At 42.7% G+C, this 21016-nt stretch overlaps 1 protein-coding gene across 2 annotated transcripts in view; it reads left to right on the top strand.

Annotated features, from left to right (window-relative positions):
* Window positions 1-21016, top strand: part of ELL (elongation factor for RNA polymerase II) — a 79278-nt gene that overhangs the window by 54107 nt on the left and 4155 nt on the right. For both annotated transcript variants that reach the window (XM_067560822.1, XM_067560829.1), the window contains exons 7-11: window positions 2641-2737; window positions 6689-7178; window positions 14437-14503; window positions 17676-17847; window positions 19114-19158. In XM_067560822.1, the coding sequence (XP_067416923.1) occupies window positions 2641-2737; window positions 6689-7178; window positions 14437-14503; window positions 17676-17847; window positions 19114-19158 (871 nt within the window). The remainder of the gene's footprint in view (window positions 1-2640; window positions 2738-6688; window positions 7179-14436; window positions 14504-17675; window positions 17848-19113; window positions 19159-21016) is intronic.

Raw genomic sequence — 21016 nt, forward strand, 5'->3', positions numbered from 1 at the left:
ATTCTTCCTAGTAGAGCAGTGTTTACTGCTTTTTTTCAAATTGTGGCATTCAGTTATGCAGAGATCTAAAAATAGACCCTGGAAAGGATGTATTCAACTGTACAAACAAAGACCCGCTCAGCCAATGCAGGTAATGAGACTACAAAATGGAAAAAACATGTAGGGTTGAAGCTGGTAGAAAAACACATTCAAAGGGCACAAACAGCAGATGCAGGGTTTTACATAGTTTTGCCATGGTAGCCTCGGTTGCTGCTTAGGTCTGTCCAATTGTTAAATATCCTTTGACAGCACTCTAGCTCCTTGGTTTTATGCTCAATAAAACTAGGATGGATTAAGAATTGCTTTAATAACCCAGCTTTAGAAATTTGAAATGGTTTCTAACAAGACTAATGTTAGGTTGATTCACTTTTTTCCAGGGTTGCTTCTTTTTTCCAGCCTTCCTACTGTGGTGTAGCAAGTCTTCGAAGGCCATGTCTATGCTTTAGTGGCATAGCTACGGCACCAAAACTATGCTGCTGTAAACTGTAGTGTAGACGCAGACTACAGCAATGGAACGGGCTTGTTTCTCACTGTAAGAACGCCACCTGCCCAAGCAAAGGTAGCTAGGTGGACTGGAAGCATTCTTCTGTTGATCTCATTGCGTCTACACTAGGGGTTAGGTTGACAGAGCTATGGTGCTTAGGTGTGAATTCTTCACACTCCTGAGCACGTAACTGTGTCAGCCTAAGTTTTATCTGTAGACCAGGCCTGAGGGTTAGCAACTTAAACTGTACATTGGATTCAGTGGCTTTATCCCTTTGAGTACCTTTCATTTCAGCAAAGAGAGGCATTCTGGAATTGCTAGTTAACTTGTTTAGGAGGTGAAGTAGTAGTACTTGAGGCTAGTCAATGTAAAAAGTTAGTTGTAATCTATATGCGTTGCCACAAGTCCCCTTCATAGGTATACAAGTAACTGTCCGCTCAAGCATGTTTCTTGAGGTGATCTGTTTACCAGTGAGAGATGGTGGTTTGGTTTAAATGATCATTTCATTTAGCTTAAATCTCTTGATTAAGAGAGTGTGGCTGTAAACATGGAAATTAGTTGCTGAAGTGTAATCAAGCTTCAGGTTAGGCGAAGAAACAAGTTCCTCTGAAGTTTGACAGGTACCTCTGTAGCGTCTTCCCAATTTGCGGAAAAAAACAAACCTTCCAAAAAAACCCTTCAATTTAAAACTATGTTCTGAATCACTTTATGGTGGAACTTAGATCTTGGTTATTTAACATGGTTAGAGGGGGTGTAGAACTGCTACAGTAAAACCTTCTTTACAGATGCAATTTGATTCGGTAGCAGAAATTTATTTCCTGAGTGATTAAGACATGGGTTCTCTAGATCATGCTGGTAAAGTAGGGCAAAATTAATGTTCTCTGAAACTTACTCGGGGAGCTATGGAACTGCATAGAAAAATCAGATTGATACTTAGGAGGAGGAGGATGGATTTAGCAAAAATTTAGTTTTTCAAAATGCACTGTAGTATCTTGTTTTGATACAAGAGGTTGCCATTTTATTTGAGACAATACTGTAAGTGCAGCACTTGGCGCAATCATCTCGGAGGTGCAAGTTAAAGAATATTTATTATAGAGCCCTAAATGTACATCAGGTACCAGTCAGAGATGCTCCCTCTTATCTCCCTCCCCGTCCCAGTGGTTCATTTTTCAGGGATAATTGTCCCATCTTCTGTGGACTAAAATGCTGTCCTGATGGGGAGGTAAGTTCAGATTTTAAATGGAGTAGATATTATCTTCAGAGCAGGGACCCAATAAAAATGTGTCTGCTTTGCTTAGTATTTTGTAAGATGATCTTAATCCTACAAGACTGAAAAACAGTTGAAAAGTCAGTAAGTATCTAAATTAATTCTGATTATCAAAGGCCTCCATCAATCTTTAAGCACTGGCTAGAATACACTGTGGCCATCCAATAGTCATTTGACTTTTTTATTTTTAAAATAAATGTTTTATCTGACATGCCAGTCGAATGAATTTCTTCAGTAGCAAGTTTTAAGTCTAGGCATCAGGGAAAAGAGGCAGAAGGGTAAGTGTAAAGAAAATAGGTTCCTTCCCCTTCAGGGATCCTGATCCAGCCTCTTAGGCAGGGATACTCACTGCTCTACTGACACAAGCCTTGGAAGCACTGCATGGGCCTGTTCTTCTACTCTAATGAATACGCAGATCGTGGGAAAGAGGGAGGCTCCTTCAATATTTTGGTGCCCTCAGTATTTTATTGGTCAAAGTTTTGTATGTCTTGTATTTAGTTTCCTTTCAAAGAGTTTGACTCTTCTGGGATTCCCCCTTTCTCTTTCTAAGGGGAGTGTAGCCGCTTCGTCTGAGATGAGGGTTTTCTCTCAAATCACTTATTGCTGCTTCCTAAATTTGTTGGGAGTTGGAATGCTAAAGTCCCCGCTGGCTCTTAAAGCTTGCAGCTGCTTCTGCCACTAGACCTCTAGGCTAGTTGTATGGGATGATCAAACATAGTAAATTTAATGGGCGCAAATTTACTGAGTAACTTTCAGATGATCCTCTCATGCTAAAGGGGTCTTCAGTGCAACCTGATGCTTTTTTGTGACTCAAGTACAGGATCTAAACCACCATAAATTCTGCTTTCAGGAAACTCTGCCAGCCGCAGAATGTTAGTAGTTTTCTGGGAGACACTCCTTCCTTGAGTCCACCAAAAGACCATGTGAACTCCTCTTCCCCTCCGCAGGTAGGTGGGTGAGCTGTCACGGCTAACGGGAAAGGAGGGGGGTGCTGGGTGTCTAGTGGTCAGCACAGGGCCAAGACCCTGGAACCACCACCGTCTAAGCCCACCGATTGGCTCAGTGCTGGGCCCTGAGAAGGTGGTTCCACCTCTGTTTGCCTGTCTGTAAAACTGGAAATAGTCACTGCCCAATGGTGTTGAAAATTAAAATGATAAAACTTTGCACGAAGGTAGAGCATTATTCTTAGTTCTGCAGGAATCCATTTCACTTCCTGAGGTGCTGTGCTAATGGTCTGTGTGTGTCAGCCTTCTTAACATATCTTTTTGGATACTCTTGAAAATTTTACTCCAAGACTATACTATTGAAATTCCCAGGACTTCTGCTCCTCTGGGACTTTTGAAAATTTTACCCATTACCAACAATGTAGAGAGAGCCAGTAGTAGCTAGCTCCCAAGCATAACGAAGGGCTTGTCTACAGACAAGGTGCTAGGTGGCAAAGCAAGGTGTGAATCTACGGCGCACCAGCTTGCTGCTCAGTAGCATCCTGTGTGGTGACTGCTACAGAGTACTCCGGGACTTTCACTGTGCTTGCTGTGTGCCTCCTTTTCAAATGGAACGTTCTCTGAAATGTATGCATTTATCTAGTGTGCTTCATCCAAGACAATCAAGGTGATATTGGTATTAGCAATGATATTTGTTAGTCTCCGTTTGAGGGGAGTTAAAATTGGCCATTCTTTATTTGGTCTGTGTTCCTCTGTCAGAATCTGCAGGCACCAGAGTGAATGGTGCCCACTACTTGGCTGCTCGCAGCTTCTTCAGCCCTCCCTCTCTTTGCGCTGCCCTGTATCTTGTAGCAGAGAGGAGGCAGCATTATTGAAAAGCCAGCATGAGGCACAGAGGAAGTGATGTGGTTGCCCCATAAACCCTTGGCAGAGTGCATATTTCCTCTCCACATCCCTCCTGATCGTAACTAGTCTGGAAAGCAAAACTTCCTGTCACCAAGCATTCTTGAGACTGCTGGAGTTGGCAAACAAGAGGAATTAACTGGATGAAGAAAGCTAATTGGATGATTTCCATCAAAGGAGCTGTGATTCCAAATGCGCTTTGAGGGAACACAAATTCCACTTGCAAACAACAATTCTGTGTGAGACAGCAAAGAAAATAATTAAATATCCAAAAGAAACACAATCAAAACTATCCCCTGTATTCCAGTGGGTGCTGAATAATCCTGCCTCCAACTCTGTGCAGCTAGGCAGACATACACTGTGGTACTGAAGGCTATCCAAGGTAATTTGGCTGCCTCTGAAACTGGATTCAGGCTGGCAGCCGTAGCTTCTGGCTCCAAGCTAAGCTTTTTCTGCATTGACTGAAGAAAGGTTCTTTCACGGTGTAACTCCTCCTAGGCTTACCTGTAACCCCCAAACATCCACCTAATTTAAGATGCAGATGTGGTTACGGTTATCTCATCCACCGGCAGTGGATTTATCATGAAAAGCATTTTCTCAAAGCATTATCTTCATAACTCCATGCAAATAGGTCTGAAAGGGCAAGTGAAAAATTCCTGCCTTCTCTCCCCTTCCAGCCTGCAGGGCATTTTCCAGATGTAAGTAGTGGTTAAGATCATGCCCCTCCACATGGTGAGTTTTAGCATTTCTGTAGCATTTTTCATACTGTCAACTCACAGCTCTTTACAAACATTCAGCCTTGGCCCCACTTCACCTTCCTTCAACCCCTATGAGATGGTGAAGGATATTATTCCTGTTCTGTAGGGGAAGAAACTGAGGCAGAGTTTAAGTGATTGATCAAAGATGACAGATTAAGTCAGTGTCCATCTAGAGTAATATCCAGAAATCCCAACTCTTGGAGCCCTAACTACTGAATATACTTCCTCCTTTTCCGTTATCCCACATTGCTGTTTTGCAAAAACAGCATCTTGGGCAAATACTTACTCTAAGAAAGAAGAAATTGCAGCACTCTGTTTTGTTAATCTTCTTCCGTTACTCCTTGCATGGAGGTAGCTTTGCTCCCACGGTTAAATTTAAAACAAAAATGTTTGGAAGGATTGGATTGGATAGCTCCTACAGGAGAGGAAGAGAGCAGAGCAGGACCAGGAATTCCTTTGTAGAACCTGACCTCTTATAGCTTTCTCTATCCACTTGCTCATACAGCCTCTGTGGGCAGTGGCCTTCTCGCCATGTGTCACATTCCCACTCCTTTTTGTGGGGCTGCGCAGTTGCTGTTAGGGTCTTTAAGAGAATTAGATGCTTGGATAGCACAATCAAGTTACTTCTGAATTGGCTGAGGGCTGGCAGTTCATACGTTAAATCGCATACTTATGTAAATTGTTCTAGTGGTTAATTACTCTCACTGATGAAAAATTTGTCTTTCTTCCAGTCTGAATTTGTCTAGCTTCAACTTCTAGCCATTGGATCATATTATACCTTTCTCTGCTAGACTGAGGAGCCCACTATTAAATGTTTGTTCCGCACGCAGGAATTTGTAGGTTGTAGTCAAGTCATCCCTTAACTTTTGTGTTAGACTCGATGAGCTCAATCTATTTAGTTTGTCACTGTAAGGTCTGATTTCTAATCCTGTAATCAGTCTCATGGCTGTTCTCTGAGCCCTCTGCAATGTATCAACACCCTTCTTGAATTGCGAGCACCAGAACTAGGCTCAATATTCCAGCAGCGGTCACACCAGTGGTAAAATAACGGTCTACTCCTACTCAAGATTCCCGTTTATGCATCCAAGAATCACATCCCTAGTCCTTTTGGCCACAGCATTTCACTGGGAGCTCATGTTCAGCCAATTATCCATGATGACTCCAACTCTTTTTCAGTCATTGCTTCCCAAGATAGAGTTCCCCCATTATAAGTGTGGCCTATATTCTTTGTTCCAAGATGTATACATTTACCTTTACGTTTAGCTGTATTAAACACACATTGTCAGCTTGTGCCAGTTTATGAAGCAACCCGATCACTCTGTTTCAGTGACATATCCCCTTCATTATTTACTACTCCCCCAAAATGTTAAATGGCATCAGGCCAAGAACTGATCCCTGTGGTAGCCCACTAATACACAACTGCTAGATGATTCCCTGTTTACAATTACATTTTGAGACCCATCTGCCACCCAGCTTTTAATCCACTTAATGCGCCACATTAATTTTGTATCGTTCTGGTTTTTGATCAAAATGTCATGCAGTTCAAGTCAAACACCATACAGAAGTCTCATCAACACTATTACCTTTATCAACCAAACTTGTAATTTCATCAGAAAAAGATACCAAGTTACACAGGATCCATAAACCCATGTTCACTACATTAATTTGAGATTACCCTCTTTTAATTCTTTATTAATTGAGTCCTGTTATATCACTGACAGGCTTATGATTACCCGGGTCGTCATCTTCACCCTTTTTAAATATTGGCACAACATTAAGTTTCTTCTAGGTTTCTGGAAATTTTCCAGTGTTCCAAGATTTATTGAAAGACAACTTTAATGGTTCAGCGAGCTCCTCAGCCAGCTCTTTGAAAACTCTTGGATGCAAGTTATCTGGACCTGCTGATTTTAGAAATAACTGACTTTAGTAGCTACTGTTTAATATCCTCCTGTGATATTAGAGGAATAGAAAGTTATGATGTGACTGCATCTGTTGTTTTTCCCCATATACAGAACAAGAATGTGTATTGAACACCTTTACTGAATGCCTTTTCTGCACTGGGCCAAAGTATTTTTTTTGTTTTACTGGGTTTCATTTCTTTAAAGTGCCACAGAACTCTGGTTGTTTTTGCGGTATACAGACTAACAGGGCTACCCCTCTGGAACTAGTGACTTTTGTTTGCTTATTGATACAGCAGTGACACCTCGTGGTGAAGCAGAGTTTTTAAAGCAAATGACTGATTTAAAATCACTGTCTTGTTAGTCTTTAAAGGAATGTTTTCTTTTGTCCCCAGAAACGATCCCAGCCTCTGGAATTCATTGATCCACTAGCCAACAAAAAGCCTAGGATATCTCACTTGGCCCATAGAACTCAGCCTACTTTCAATGGGAAACAGAACTCCTCGAATGGGAAGGATGCCCCTGCTCCTGCAGTACAGTCGGCTTTGGCCGATTCTGTCAGCTCCAGCTCTCACTTACCGGTTCTGGAGCTTCCAAGGCCTCATGACCCCCTTCCTGATGTCAGCAGTGACATAAGTCACAACGGCAGAGACTGTGAGAACCCAGAGGCAACTGACAGATTGACTAATCCTTTGTCAACAGACTGTCCCCAACCGAGCAAACACAACTGTAGCTCACTGCATGTGAAAACAAAGAAAAAATCCAAAAAGCACAAAGAAAAAGAGAGAAGAGAGAAAAGTGAAGAAAAATGCAAAGAGGAGAAGCAGGACTGTGAACTAATCAAGAAAGCTGGCTTAAAAATTAGTGCCCCCCAGGCTGTCACAGGTATGTGAATTCTGAAACACTTTGCCTCCCTGTACAAATGTAAATGGCTGCATGGGAAATATTGGTATAGATGATTCCTGCTCTAAACCATCATAGCAGAGTGTCCTGCCTGTAGATCCAAGCCCAGAGACTGTATGCTAGCGAAACACTCTCACTATCTCTACCAAGATCAACAATAGTCTTTCTGTGCAGGGTATGTCAAACTTTTCCTGGTTCACCTTTTATTTATACTGGTTTGGAATCTACCTCTGATTGTGTCACGTTTCTCCTTATTAAATTAAAAGCCTCATATTAGTACCTGGATAGTCATTCAGGTCTGAATGCCACTTTATCACTGATGAGTTCTAGCTGCCACTCCATTTTCAAGCAGATTTGCATTTTCATATTGTTGGCCACTATATTGATTTTAACTCCATAATGGAAAAACTAGTCACATCAAAGGCTTTTAATATTCGATACAAGAGAAGCCGCAGATAAACTTAACATGATACCATGTTGTTAGGACTTTTACAGTATAAGCTTTCAGGCTAACAAGGCTCATTATTGTATCTTGTTATTTACCTGATCCAATTTTCTCAAGGATCAACAAAGCTACAAACATCTCATGTGTTAAAATGGAAGAATGGAAAGAAAAAAAACACAAATACAGTGATTACTGCATAGATTGGCATAAATTACATGGGAAAAGATCTGTTGGCTAATCTAGTCCATTCACATGCCAGTGTAGGCTTGTTTCCTATTTGCTACTACTTTGTCAAGTCCAATTTATAATGTCTCAAGTGATAATGCTTCATTTGCTGCCTTTGGGAATAGTAGTTCAAGGCTCATAGGTCTGTCACTAAATGATACTTTACATCCAGCCTTTTTCCTTAAGTTAACCCTAGTACTTCTAATTAAACTCCATTTATAATCTCACTAAATCCCTGACCACCTTTGATGCATGTAAATTCTCTTCATAAGAAAGGAATGCAACTTTTACAGGGGATGAATTCTGTTAAAGCCAGAATACAAGTAACCAGTAGAATGAACTATTTTTGATAAAGGTATAAACTTGCTAAGGTATAAGACTAATTCAGTGGAGAAGATATTGAATCTCTTGGTCTCCCATACCTGCCAGAACAGCTCATGCACACATGATCTGATTGCTGACAAGTGATTTTTAACTGCCCTCAGGTAGGCTGTTTTGACCGTTATAAATGGGGAAAGTTTGTGGTACTTCGGAATGCTTTCCATTAATAAAGCAAACTTCAGTTTACTATTTTGATCTGATTTACTGGGTGCCAAATACTTCCTCACTTCTCTGTGAATTTCTTCTCTTCCTGTCCTTGTCTGTGACTGTCGTCTTTGATTTTGAGATAAGTCATGTAACATATACATGCTATTTTCCTGACACACTTCTTGTTCAGTAGCAAAATATTACGATTTTTCTTCTTGATTTTTATGCTCTACTGACACTTTAAAAATCCCAAACCAGAAAATAAGGTAGAAAAGTGGTAAAACAGCAGTTCTGCAAATCTGACTTGTTGCTGTTCTAATGGGAACTGGGCTTGGGTGTTTCTTCTGCACTTGTCCCACATGTATTATATCTATACGCTTATTATGCAACTTATTTTACACAATTCCTGGCTGTCCTCCAAGTGATTGGAGATAAGTCACTATAAACAAACTGTAGTAGTGATGCTAGGAGTTATCATTGTAACTGTTTGGGTATATGCAAGTAGGTTAACCTTCACCCCCCCAGCTGCTTTTTGGATAAGCAGCACTTGCCAGGAGTTGGTCCTGGCAGACCACTATTAGTTCTGTTTTGATAGGAGACGAAGAGCACATCGGGGTCTCCTGAGTAAAGACAGTAGGTGGCACTCAAGGGCAAAATGAGCCTCTGTTGATTTATTTTTCTCTTCTCTGCTTTCCTTCTTACCTTTGTCCCAAATAGCCCATACTCTGGAGGGGGGACTGTCTCCACCCACCATCCTCAGAAATCGAGATTGCTCTACTCACGCTGATGATGTGTTTCAGGAACAGGAAGAGGCAGAAAGCCTATTTTTCTTCTACTTAAGGAAGTCTTGGTGCAGCCTCAGATAGGATGTTTCTTAAAAGGGAGAATTGGGGCAGCTTATCCTAGGGGTGGGTTTATTGCTTCAGAAATAGCTTTGTGGTAACTACTCTAGAGGAATTTTAGGGAACATGAAAACATCCAAGCAGTGCTAGCCGACACGTTAAATGTGGGCTGTGGGGCGTACGCTACCTTTCCTATGTAACTCGTATCTGTATTACAAGACCAAGATAGTCAAGATTCTACTTTGCTGACTCATTTGCTTTGAAGGAGGAGTTTGAAGCACACTACTTCTCCAAAACAGATGACTTATACCCTCAGTTCTATGGCTTTGAAGCCACCCCCATTTGCCTCTGCAACTTGCTTCTTCCTCTCAGACTGCAGTTGACTTCCTGGGCCTATCAGGGCATTACGCAATTCACGGGCGACTTTAACACCTTTCAGGCTCCCTTCCCATTGCTTATGGGGTATCCTGCCCTCAAATGGTAATAAGAACATAGCTATACTGCATGCCAGTGACCAGTGCCAGATGCTTCAGAGGGAATCATAGAACGTTAGAATCACAGGACCGGAAGGGACCTCGTGAGATCATCTAGTCAAGTCCCCTGCACTTATGGCAGGACCAAGCATTGTCTAACCTGCTCTTCAAAATCTCCAATGATGGAGATTCCACAACCTCTCTAGGCAATTTATTCCATTGCTTAACTATCCTAACAGTTGGGAAGATTTTCCTAATGTCCAACCTAACTGCCCGTGAAGCAATTTAAGCCCACTGCTTCTTGTCCTGTCCTCATGGGTTGAGAGCAATTTTTCTCCCTTCTCTTTGTAACAACCTTTTATGTACTTGAAAACTCTTATCGTCCCCCCTCAGTGTTCTCTTCTCCAGACTAAACAAACCCCATTTTTTTTCAATCTTCCCTCATAGGTTGTTTTCATCGTTTTTGTTGCTCTTCTCTGGACTTTCTCCAGTTGGTCCACATCTTTCCTGAAATGTGGTGCCCAGACTTAGACACAATCCTCCAGTCGAGGCCATATCAGCATAGAGTAGAGCAGTAGAATCACTTCTTGTCTTGCTTACGACACTCCTGCTAATACGTCCCAGAATGAGGTTTGCTTTATTTTTTTGCAGCAGTGTAACACTGACTCATAGTTAGCTTGTGATCCCACTGTGACGCCCAGATCTTTCTGCTGTACTCTTTCCTAGGGAGTCATTTCCCATTGTGTACGTGTGCAACTGATTGTCCCTTCCTAAGTGCAGCACTTTACATTCGTCCTTAGTGAATTTCATCCTGTTTACTTCAGAGCACTTCTCCAGTTTGTCCAGATGATTTTGAATTTTAATCCTATCCTCCAAAGCACTTGCAACCCTTCCCAGCTTGGTATCATCCATAAACTTTATAAGTGTGCTCTCTATGCCACTATTGAACAGAACCAGACCCGGAACTGATCCCTGCAGGACCCCACTCAATATGCCCTTCCAGCTTGACTGTGAACCACTGATAACTTCTCTCTGGGGATGATTTCCCAACCAGTTATGCACCCGCCTTATAGTAGCTCCATCTAGGTTGTATTTGCCTGGTTTGTTTGAGAAGGTCATGCAAGATAGTATCAAAAGCATTACTAAAGTCAAGATATACCACATCTACCCTCCCCGCCATCCGCAAGGTTTGTTCCCCTGTCAAAGAAAGCTATTAGGTTGGTTTGACACAATTTGTTCTTGACAAATCCATGCTGACTGTTACTTATCACCTTATTATCTTGTAAGTCTTCGCAAATTGATTACTTCATTATATGCTCCATTATCTTTCTGGGCACTTAAATTAAGTGAACTGGTCTGTAATTCCCCAGGTTGTCCTTATTCCCCTCTGTATAGACTGGCACGATATTTGCCCATTTCCAGTCCTGGGGAATCTCTCCCCTCTTCCATGACTTTTCGAAGATCATGGTGAATGACTCCGATCTCAGTCAGCTCCTTGAGTATTCTAGGACAGTGGCGTACCGAGGGGCAGGGGGCTAGGCCTGTCCTTCACAATGCGCTGGAGGTGCAGGGCGCAGGAGGCTCTGAGGGGCTCCTCTCAGAGCCTCCCCCCGTGCGTTGTGACGGGCCAGCCCAGCCCCCTCCCCAGGCGGGAGTGTGTGGCTGCCCTGTCTGAGCCAGTGCTGGGCTGTGGGGCTGCAGCAGGAGAGGCGGGTGTCACACGGCGGGTAAGAGTAGGAACGGGGTGGGGGGGTGTAGCCAAGCCTGCACTTCCACCCACTCACGTGGCCCCTCCTCACAGGTATAGACACCTGGGCGGCAGCACCGGGACCCCTCCTGCCCTGCATGGGGGAGGTCGTGGGGTTTGAGGAGGCCCAATTGTAGGCTTGGCCCCCGGGTGCTGGTGACCCTCAGTATGCTGCTGTTCCAGGATGCATTTCATCAGGCCCTGGTGACATCTAACTTGTCTAAAATTTTTAACGTGTTCTTTCCCTATTTTAGTCTCTGATCCTACCTCATTTTCGCTGGTATTCACTATGTTAGACGTCCAATCGCTGCTAACCTTTTCACTGAAAAAAGTCATTTAACACTTCTGCCATTTCCATGTTATCTGTTGTCTTCCCCCCCTCCCCCAACCCTCCCCCCCTCATTGAATAAGGGGCCTACCCTGTCCTTGGTCTTCCTCTTGCTTCTAGTGTATTTATAGAAGGTTTTCTTGTAAACATTTCTCTTGCTAATTTAATCTTGTTTTGTGCCTTGGCCTTTCTAATTTTGTCCCTACATCCTTGTGTTACTTGTTTATAGTCATCCTTTGTCATTTGACCTAGTTTCCACTTTCTGTAGGACTCTTTTGAGCTTCAAATCATTGATGACGTCCTGGTTAAGCCAGGGTGGGCTCTTGCCAGATTTCCTGTCTTTCCTATGCAGTGGGATAGAATGAACAGAAGAGCACAGTTTGAGTGATCCATCCCATTATCCAGTCACCGTGTCTGGCAGTTGGCAGTATAGGGACATCCAGAACGGGGATTGCATCCCTAACCATCTTGGCTAATAGTCATTGATGGACCTATTCTCTATGAACTTACTTATTCTTTTTTGAACCCTGTTATGCTTGTGGCGTTCACAACATCCCATGGCAATGAAGTCCGCAAGTTGATTGTGTTGTGTGAAGTAGTAGTTCCTTCTGTTTGTTTTAAACCTGCTGTCTATTGATTTCATTGCATGACCGTTCATTCTTGTGCCCTATTCACTTTCTCCACCCCATTAATGTTTTTATAGACCTCTGTTTTATCCCCCCTTAGTTGTTTCTAAGATGAACAGTCTCCCTAATCACTCAATGTATGCAAGCTGTTCCATCCCCCTAATAGTTTTGTCACCTTTCTCTCACATTTTCCAATTCAAAGACCTTTTTTTGAGATGCGGAAACCAGACCTGCATGTCATATTCAAGGTGTGGTCAGACCATGGATTTGTATAGTGGCATTTTAGTATCTATTCCTTTCCTAAGGGTTCCGAACAGTGTTAGCTTTTTGGACTGCCGCTGCACGTTGAGCAGGTGTTTTCAGACCCCATCATATTTTATGCATAGTTGGGATTATTTTTTCCAATATGCATTACTTTGCATTTATCAGCACTGAATTTCATCTGCCACTTTTGTTTCCCAGTCATCCAGTTGTCAGATCTCTTTGTAGCTATTTGCAGTCTGTTTTGGACTTAAATGTCTTCAGTAATTCTGTATCATCTGCTGATTTTGCCACCTCATTGCTCACTCTGTTTTCAAGATCATTTATGAATAGATTGAATAGCACTGGTCCCTGTACAGGTTCTTGGAGGATTCCACTGTTTACCTTTCTTCATTGTGAAAACTGACCCATTTATTCTTACCCTTTGTACCCTATCTTTTTTTTTAACCAGTTACTGATCCATGAGAGGAAAACTGATCCCATGACGGCTTGATTTGCTTAAGAGCTTTTAGTGAGGGATCTTGTCAAAGGCTTTCTGAAAGTCCAAATACACTGGATTGCCTTTGTCCACATGCTTGTTGACTCCCTCAAAGAATTCTAATAGATCAGTGAGGCTTGATTTCCTGGTACAAAAGCCATGTTGACTCTTCCACAACAAATTGTGTTCATCTATACATCTGATAATTCTATTCTTCTGTACAGTTTCAAACAATTTGCTTGGTACTGAAATTAAGCTACTAGCTTGTAATTGCCAGGCTCACCTCTGGAGCCGCCTTTACAAATGGGTGTTACATAGCTACCCTTCAGTCATCTGGAACAGAGACTGATTTAAGTGAGAGGTTACGTACCATAATTGGTAGTTCTGCAATTTCATATTTGAGTTCCTTCACAACTCTTGAGTGAATACCATCTAGTCCTGGTGATTTATTATTATTTAATTTATTAATTTGTTCCAAAGCCTCTTCTATTGACATCTCAATCTGGGACAGTTCCTCAGATTTATCGCCTAAAAAGAATAGTTAGTTATATGTTCAGAGCAGATTGAAGTCAAGTCTACATTGGATCCTTTTATTAAATCTTATGCTCACCAAGATCTGCTGCCATTCTCTTTACCTAAAAATTCCATAAGGTTTTCTTAGACCTCCACTTGTCCCCGCACTCCCAGTTTCCCTAGCTTTCTGGACGAGATAGTGCTTTCTGTTGTGCTCTGTATGTGGATGTCCTCATCTATAGACATCCAGGAATAACAGCAGGAGTTTGTTTTGTGAAGCCATAAATCTCTAAGTGCACTGTTGGACATATCCCTTCATCCCATTATGACATGTAAAACTTTCCTCCAGAAATCTATAGTGTGAATAGCTGTAAAGCATGTAGTATAGAATAGAAGGGAAAATAATTTGTATTTGTTCAACTTTCTAATCTCCCATCTGGACTCCATTAATTTGTTTTGCAGTTCACCAGTGCAGGGATTAGTATGTTATCCCTGCTTATAGGCATGCAGCAGTATTTATAAACCAATTAAATTAATAAATGTTTTTGCTGCTCAGTGCATTTGCTAATAGATGAATATTAGCCAAATCTTGCAATTCCAGCCATCTCATAACACTGAGACACTCTGCCTTTGGTCAGTTTTAACTACAACACACATCCTCTTATATCAAGCAAAATGCATTTTGTAAAGGGGTTTATGAAGTTGGACTTTAACTAACATAGCTTTTTAAGATGTAAAGCTGATCCAAATGTGCGTTATCTTGTTTTTTTGCAGGTTTAAATGGAACATGCAATAATTCTAGTGTACCAACATCCACTTCAGAAATGCCAGATTATTTATTGTGAGTATCTTCATTGTATCATTACCTTGGGGTTCAATTCCAAACTACCCATCGGAATCAGCAAGTGACTAAGACATAACTAACAATCACTCAGTTATTTTCTAATTACTGTGTTAGAACTCCCTAAAGTTTATTAGTATTAGTATTAAAAAAGCAAAACACAAAACCAGGTATTGAGTCCAGTTTCACAATGGATGGCCTTCAATTCCAGTTAGGCTTTACAGCAGCTTCCCTCTCCTCCCCTTTCTCCCTATCAAGCCCCTCTCCCCACATGCTAGAGTTCAAGGCTGTTTTCCCTGCAGCAGTTGATTACATCTACCCCATAAATAACTACATCTAATTTTCAAAGCTCTTGAAACACATTAATCCTTGCAATCCCTTTTGAGGTAGATAAACAACATCCCATTTTATAGATGGAGATGTCAAGAGGAAATAGCTTGCTCAATTTCAGAAGTCTGTCACTTTCTGCTGGGACTGCTGTTCCCAGCAGTACTCAGGATTTTTAGGATGTTTGTGAGATCGGGCAAACCCTGTACTCTGGGTTCGATGAGGAAGTGAGAAACTGCTTTTTAAAACTTTTTGCTGCGAAATGTATTTATCTGTAATGTTTGTCTTCACAGATATTGGCAATGATTTTAATATCAGTTAGTTCACTTTTAAGCGAGGAACCTGTTTGTTCAATCAGTGTTTAGTGTGGCTCTCTAGATCCTTTGTCCAGTCACTGTACTGGATATGAGATTTTATTTTTGGTACCCTTGCTATGGTGGGGTGCGGCTAGTGAATTTCTGTCACCTACTCGTGTGTCGTGGTGGTGATGCGTGGGTGGAAGATGGCTCCTTATGGGAAGTTAATGGATAATTGAATTAGGTGGTAAAACAGCAAGCTAGAGAGCTAAAAAATGCCAGTTAGGCTCACTCCTCATAGGGAGGGTAAGTAATCCTTGGGTTCTGGTGCCAGACGCTTGAATCAAATCTCCCTGATTCCCATTAAGCAGCACTTGTTGCTATGGGTAACTCAGATCCCTTCTACTTGAGTTTTGGCTGCATAAAGCCAGATCTGTTTGTAAATAAAACTCCACACTTTTCACAATGTGAATGTCACTCAGATCTGGCCCAGAACCCTGAATCTGGCTCGGTAGGGCTGCCAGCCCTCTTCTAGCACCATTGGATCTGTTTTGGAGTACCCTGGATCATTCGACCTCATGCTTTATAAAGAGGGCATCCTTTTACCCTGCTTGTATTGCGAAAGCAGCCAGTCAGAGACTAGGGCATTAGTGGGTGAGACTGTTTCCTGTGCGCCAATCAAAATCATGGTTTTACTGGTACATAGACCACTGGACTCTATGGGGACTTCACAGCTGAGCTCTCTGAGCTGGTGTTGGCACTGCTGTTGAAGGAATTGAGGACTGTGTTTGAGTGCAGCATTTATGTAAGAGGTCATGTCTTTCTAGAGTGAGGAATCCTTGGGGGCTACCCCCCAAGAGAGAGAGGAAGGCCTGCGTTGCCAGCCATATGCTCAACCTTGTCTTTGGGTCAGGTTTGATACTTGAGTCCTTATTGGGCAGCATGACTGTCACCCCATGTGGCTGATACAGATGTGAAACCTGGCCTCTGAGTGCAAGTGTCTCAGTGTGCTGCAGTAATGAATCTTGGAGAGATTTGCAGCGTCCTTGCTGGAGATGAGTGTATTGAACTTCCTCTTCCAGCCGGGACATTGAGCAGCTCACTGACTGACTGACAGCTGTTACTAGCTGTTAGAAACGACTGACTATCCGGTTAGTGTTCCTTGATGCATACTGGTAGCTTCTTCTGTCTGTGGCTTAAGTCTCCAGAAGTCAAGCCAGCCAGGACATGATGAGATAGCCAGGGAGTCACTGGAGCATCCTCTTCGTTCATGCAATAAGTTTGTGTCAATTTAGAAAAACAAGGTGTGTGAGGTAATGCCACTTATTGGACCAGCTTTTATTGGTGAGTGAGACAAACGTTTGAGCTACACAGAGCTCTTCCTCAGGTCTGGGAAAGGAGCTTCCAGCATCACAGCTAAATACAAGGTTGAACAGATAGTTAACTCATATTCTAAGGGGCCATTCAAGGTGAAGTGGCCTGTTAACACCCCGTCGCTATAGGCCAGAAAGGGAGGTCAGTGGGTTACAGATCGTTGTAATAAGCCATACATCCAGTGTCTTTATTCAGACTGTTGTTTTTAGTGTCTGGCAAGTTATGAATTTTAGCTCCCAGGCTCCTCTTTTGAAAGTGTTGAGGTCTGATAGCTCAGGCATCGAGTGATCACGTCATGTCATCTAAGCCTGTCAGCCTGGCGCTCTGTATCCCAGTAAAACCACAGTGTTGCAGCACAGCCAGGTATTTAGCTGTGGCGCTGAGCACCTTTCCCAGACCTAGGTGGAGCACTGTAGTTTGAAAGCTTCTCTCTCTCCAACAGAGGTTAGTCCCATGAAAGAGATTACCTCGCCCACCTTGTGTGTCATATTTTGGGACCGACGTGGCTACAACAACACGGCTCACAACACTGCTTGTCAGTTCAGTCATTTTAGCGGTGTATCTTAATAAATCAGGCTCCCTTTAATACAGAGCAGGAACAGTTCAGAGTCCTTCTCTCTGGTCTCCTTCAATCACCCACACCTATGTTGGCCTGGCCATACTCGAGCACCCAGCTGTCCCTCCTGCAAAGAGTAAGGTGATAAATGGGTGCTGTCACCTACGTTAAACTTGTTAAAGCAGATGTAAGGTCGAGCACGAAGATAAAAGGGAAGGCTGGTCCTTTATATCGGACTAGTGCTGAAAGTTAGGTTAATTGCATTTGATTAAACTGAGTCACTTTTAAATAGCTGTGCCTTTGGATATACTTGGGCACTCACCTTATGTTCACTTCAGGCAGGCTATTTTCAGAAGGTGAAGAGGGGAGATGTCCTTTTTTTTTTTAATATGGGAAGTGCTATCATCTGTGTTCATGCAATCCCCAGAACAATGATCCCCAGAACAATGGGGGCCCAGTGCTGACAGAGGCGTCTGGGTGCTGCGGCAATGCAAATGAGAACACTGTTTGTTCTGGAAGGCAGGCACCTGACAGACCTGTTTCTTTGTACTGCAGTAACCTTGCTGCTTGGAAAAGAGACCTTTGTTCTAAATTGCCATTTAAACTCTGTTCCATTCAGAAAATATGCACCCATTTCCTCTTTGGAGCAGCGTCAGAGTTATAAGAATGACTTCAATGCGGAGTACAATGAGTACAGAGACTTGCACGCCCGGATAGAGAGAATAACTCGACGATTTACACAGTTGGATTCTCAGCTGAAGCAGCTTTCGCAGGGCTCTGAAGAATATAAGGTATTAGCAAAAATATCTGTAAAAAAACCTAACTCTGCTCGCAGAGCTGTGGTTGGTTGGTTGTAGTTCATGTGACCTTTTGGGCTGTCTCGGGAGGACTTGCATCAGGCACTGGATGAATGTTTGTATTAAATGTACCGTACGCAGCCCAGAACTGATGGATGCAAGAGCGTACATGCAGCTGACGGCTTTTCAGGCTGTTTGTATGAGAGCCCTGTCGTCTTTCAGTTTCAAGTTGGAACACACATTGTGGTACTTGTTGACAAGGAGCAGCCTCACTGAGACAATTGGTGTCCCCAGCCAAATCCTGCTGGCAGCTATTAGTATATCATCCTCGCCAGAAAAGTGATATTTCACCCATATGGGAACGTATTACAGCTGGAAAGCTAGCTAATATGGGGTCATCTGTTTCTCCTGACGCTTTGATCTTAATAGTAGAGTATTATTCAACCTGTCAGACTGATTTTAAGAGCTTTAACTATTCATTAGCTTGAGGAAATAAGTTTCACTGAGGATAATAAACTGCTCTTTCAGAGCACTTAATATACCAAGCAACGCTTCCTTTCTGCTTGAATATCCTTTGTTTGGAATTGGATTATTTTGCTGTCCCAAGAAAAGCAACACTGATCAGTGCAGGAAAGTAACGCTTCTTGCAGAATAGACGTAGGTAGCTCTTCTCAGCCTCAAGAATTGCGTTCCTGGGACCTGATCCTTCTAGCACTTGTTTGCCATGGTGAGTCACTGAAGCCGATGGAACCACTCACAATAAAAAGGATTGCACACGGTACCTGTTGACGGAATCAAGCCCTTGTTTTGTATCAACAAATTGTTGGACAGCTGTATGTGTTTCAGGGTCTGTCCCTGCCACATTTCCTCGAACCTGTGGCTGCCTTTTTCCCTTTTGATATTGAACATCCAACTCTTTTTACGTGAATGCAAATGTACTTTTTGGGGGCGGGGGGAGGGGTCATTAAGTTAACATGTCTCCTGTATAGTATAGTGGAAATTCTGAACTGGCCACTTTCCAATTTGGAAAGGGCTCAGATGACCTGAAACACATCAAAATAATGCCATGTGCAAGAAAATGGGGGAAAATATACTGTAATTCTTTCCATGTGATAGTTTGCTGCACGGTACCCTCTGGAAAAGAGGCCAGCTTCTCACTTGACTCATCTTTGGATAATCAAAAATGTGCTGCTTACTAAAGTAGGTTACAGTTGTATTGTTTTTATGGAAACAAAGAACTCGATGTCCTTTCTTTTTCAGACTATCCATGATCAAATTTTACAGGAATATCGTAAAATTAAAAAGGTGAGTGAAAACTCTCAGCCACAAACTAAAATAAACCCTTTCTCCCCGTAGCTTGTGGTGTGATGTCTGGCTGCAATTTCTCAGCAAGGAAAGGGCTCCCTCTGCTGTTTAGGTGGGGCTTAGTGTCTGAGTCAGTGAATCACGTTAGTCAACATTTCCGTCTGTGTTTAATGAAATGCTGGTAACAGACTGAACAAGCGACATTGGTGTGTTAGTGCCTGAGACAGCAAAAGGGTATATGTGAGGTTTTGAGGTGCACAGCCAGAATGACCGTTCTTGGGGTCTTGTTCTCTGGTGTCACTGGTGGTTCTCAGTGCATTTTGGATATAACTTATACTCAGTGATACTAGCACAGACAGACTGGCTATTAAAAATCCTCTGCTGAGATTACTGGCCTGTTTTATTCTTTGTGCAGCATCTGCAATGTTTTATGTGTCTCAGCAATATAAAAAGACATGGTCCCTGCCCAGAGGTGTTTGTAGTCTAGATAGATGAGGTAGAAATGCAGGGAGGCAGAGAGCCAGGCAGTGGGCAGTGACGTGGGGCACACCTTGAAGTACTGTGTTTTTTTCTTTTATCAGATTGTGGGTGGTGAGCCCTCCCTTCGCTGAGAGTTGTGTAGGCTTTGTGAAGCAAGTTTCTGGGGTGTTTTCCCCTCAGCTCTAATCCCATGGTTCAGCAGTAAAGCTGGGAGGGAGGCCAGAGCTGTGCATGCTGCAGATAAAGCTGCCATGCCATTGCTTGATAGCCTGTGTATACAGGTGACCAGGGTATACTTTTTGGGGCCTCAAGGAAGAGACACTCCTGTAACTCTTGGTTAACAGATGCATACAATAGGTATATGCACGCCACATTACACCCATCATGCAGGCAGTTACGGTGCCTGAATGCATTGTGCTCTTCCCACAGTGCTGTTCGCTCCTGTTCCCTCATGTCAAGGTGCATATCCCACAATACTCTGCACACACAGCTCAGCGGTTGGCATAGGCAGACATGGAACTCGTCAGAAACGAGACACATGAATGTCTGCCCTCTGCTCAGGAGGTGTTTTCAGAGCCCCCAGCCCTTGGAATGTGGTGTCCAGCACAAGAGATCAGGAAAGGGGCAGAACAAGAAGTTAAGGAACGGGTGGGTTGGATCTTAAGTGACACGCAAAGTGCTTTTAAGTTGTCCATAGCCCTGCTAAAAAATACGGCTAATATGAATGCATACTTCCGTGACTGTCTGCTGTGTAAGGTGAACTGCAGGCTGCCAAAACCAGACTCCTCGAGGGAGTAGTACATACGTCTCTGTGTCGTATTGTACTGCTTTGCCTTTAGGCAATACGTTGGCTGAGCTGGTTATTTGGTCTCTTGAAAATGTTTAATATCAAACTGCAAGTGTAGTCAAAATCAATTGGCTGTTCTTCTGCGTAGCCTTCCTAATGCAGAGTCTGGGGGTCCCTGTTAAAGAACAGATGCTGAGGCCTATGACTATTAGGAGGGGCATCATCTTAATCTAAGCGAAGTATGGTTGCATTTATATGCTTCAATTTATAGTTTTATACGGGTTTAATGTTATAAGCACGTTTTATTACATGACATCTACGCATTTGTCATAAATGAAACCACCAATTATACCCTATGACAATGAACCGTTTCTTAAAATGTCTGTTCAGTGTAAACTTGTTATAAATATAAAGTGACTCCGAAGTAACGGATACCTCTTCCGTTCCATCTGCCAGTGGGGGGGAAGTTAACTCCACAGCACTTGTCATTAGCAACGTAGAGATTGTTGGTCTGGGCCCGCCCAGCCCAGCTCTGCAGCACACATTAGGATACACGTCGCAGTACCTGCCCTTCCCTCAGCAATGGCAAAT

Source organism: Emydura macquarii, unplaced genomic scaffold, assembly GCF_026122565.2.
Source record: "Emydura macquarii macquarii isolate MOO-44397 ecotype Brisbane River unplaced genomic scaffold, CSIRO-AGI_Emac_v2 contig_306, whole genome shotgun sequence".
NCBI classification, from domain to species: Eukaryota; Metazoa; Chordata; order Testudines; family Chelidae; genus Emydura; species Emydura macquarii.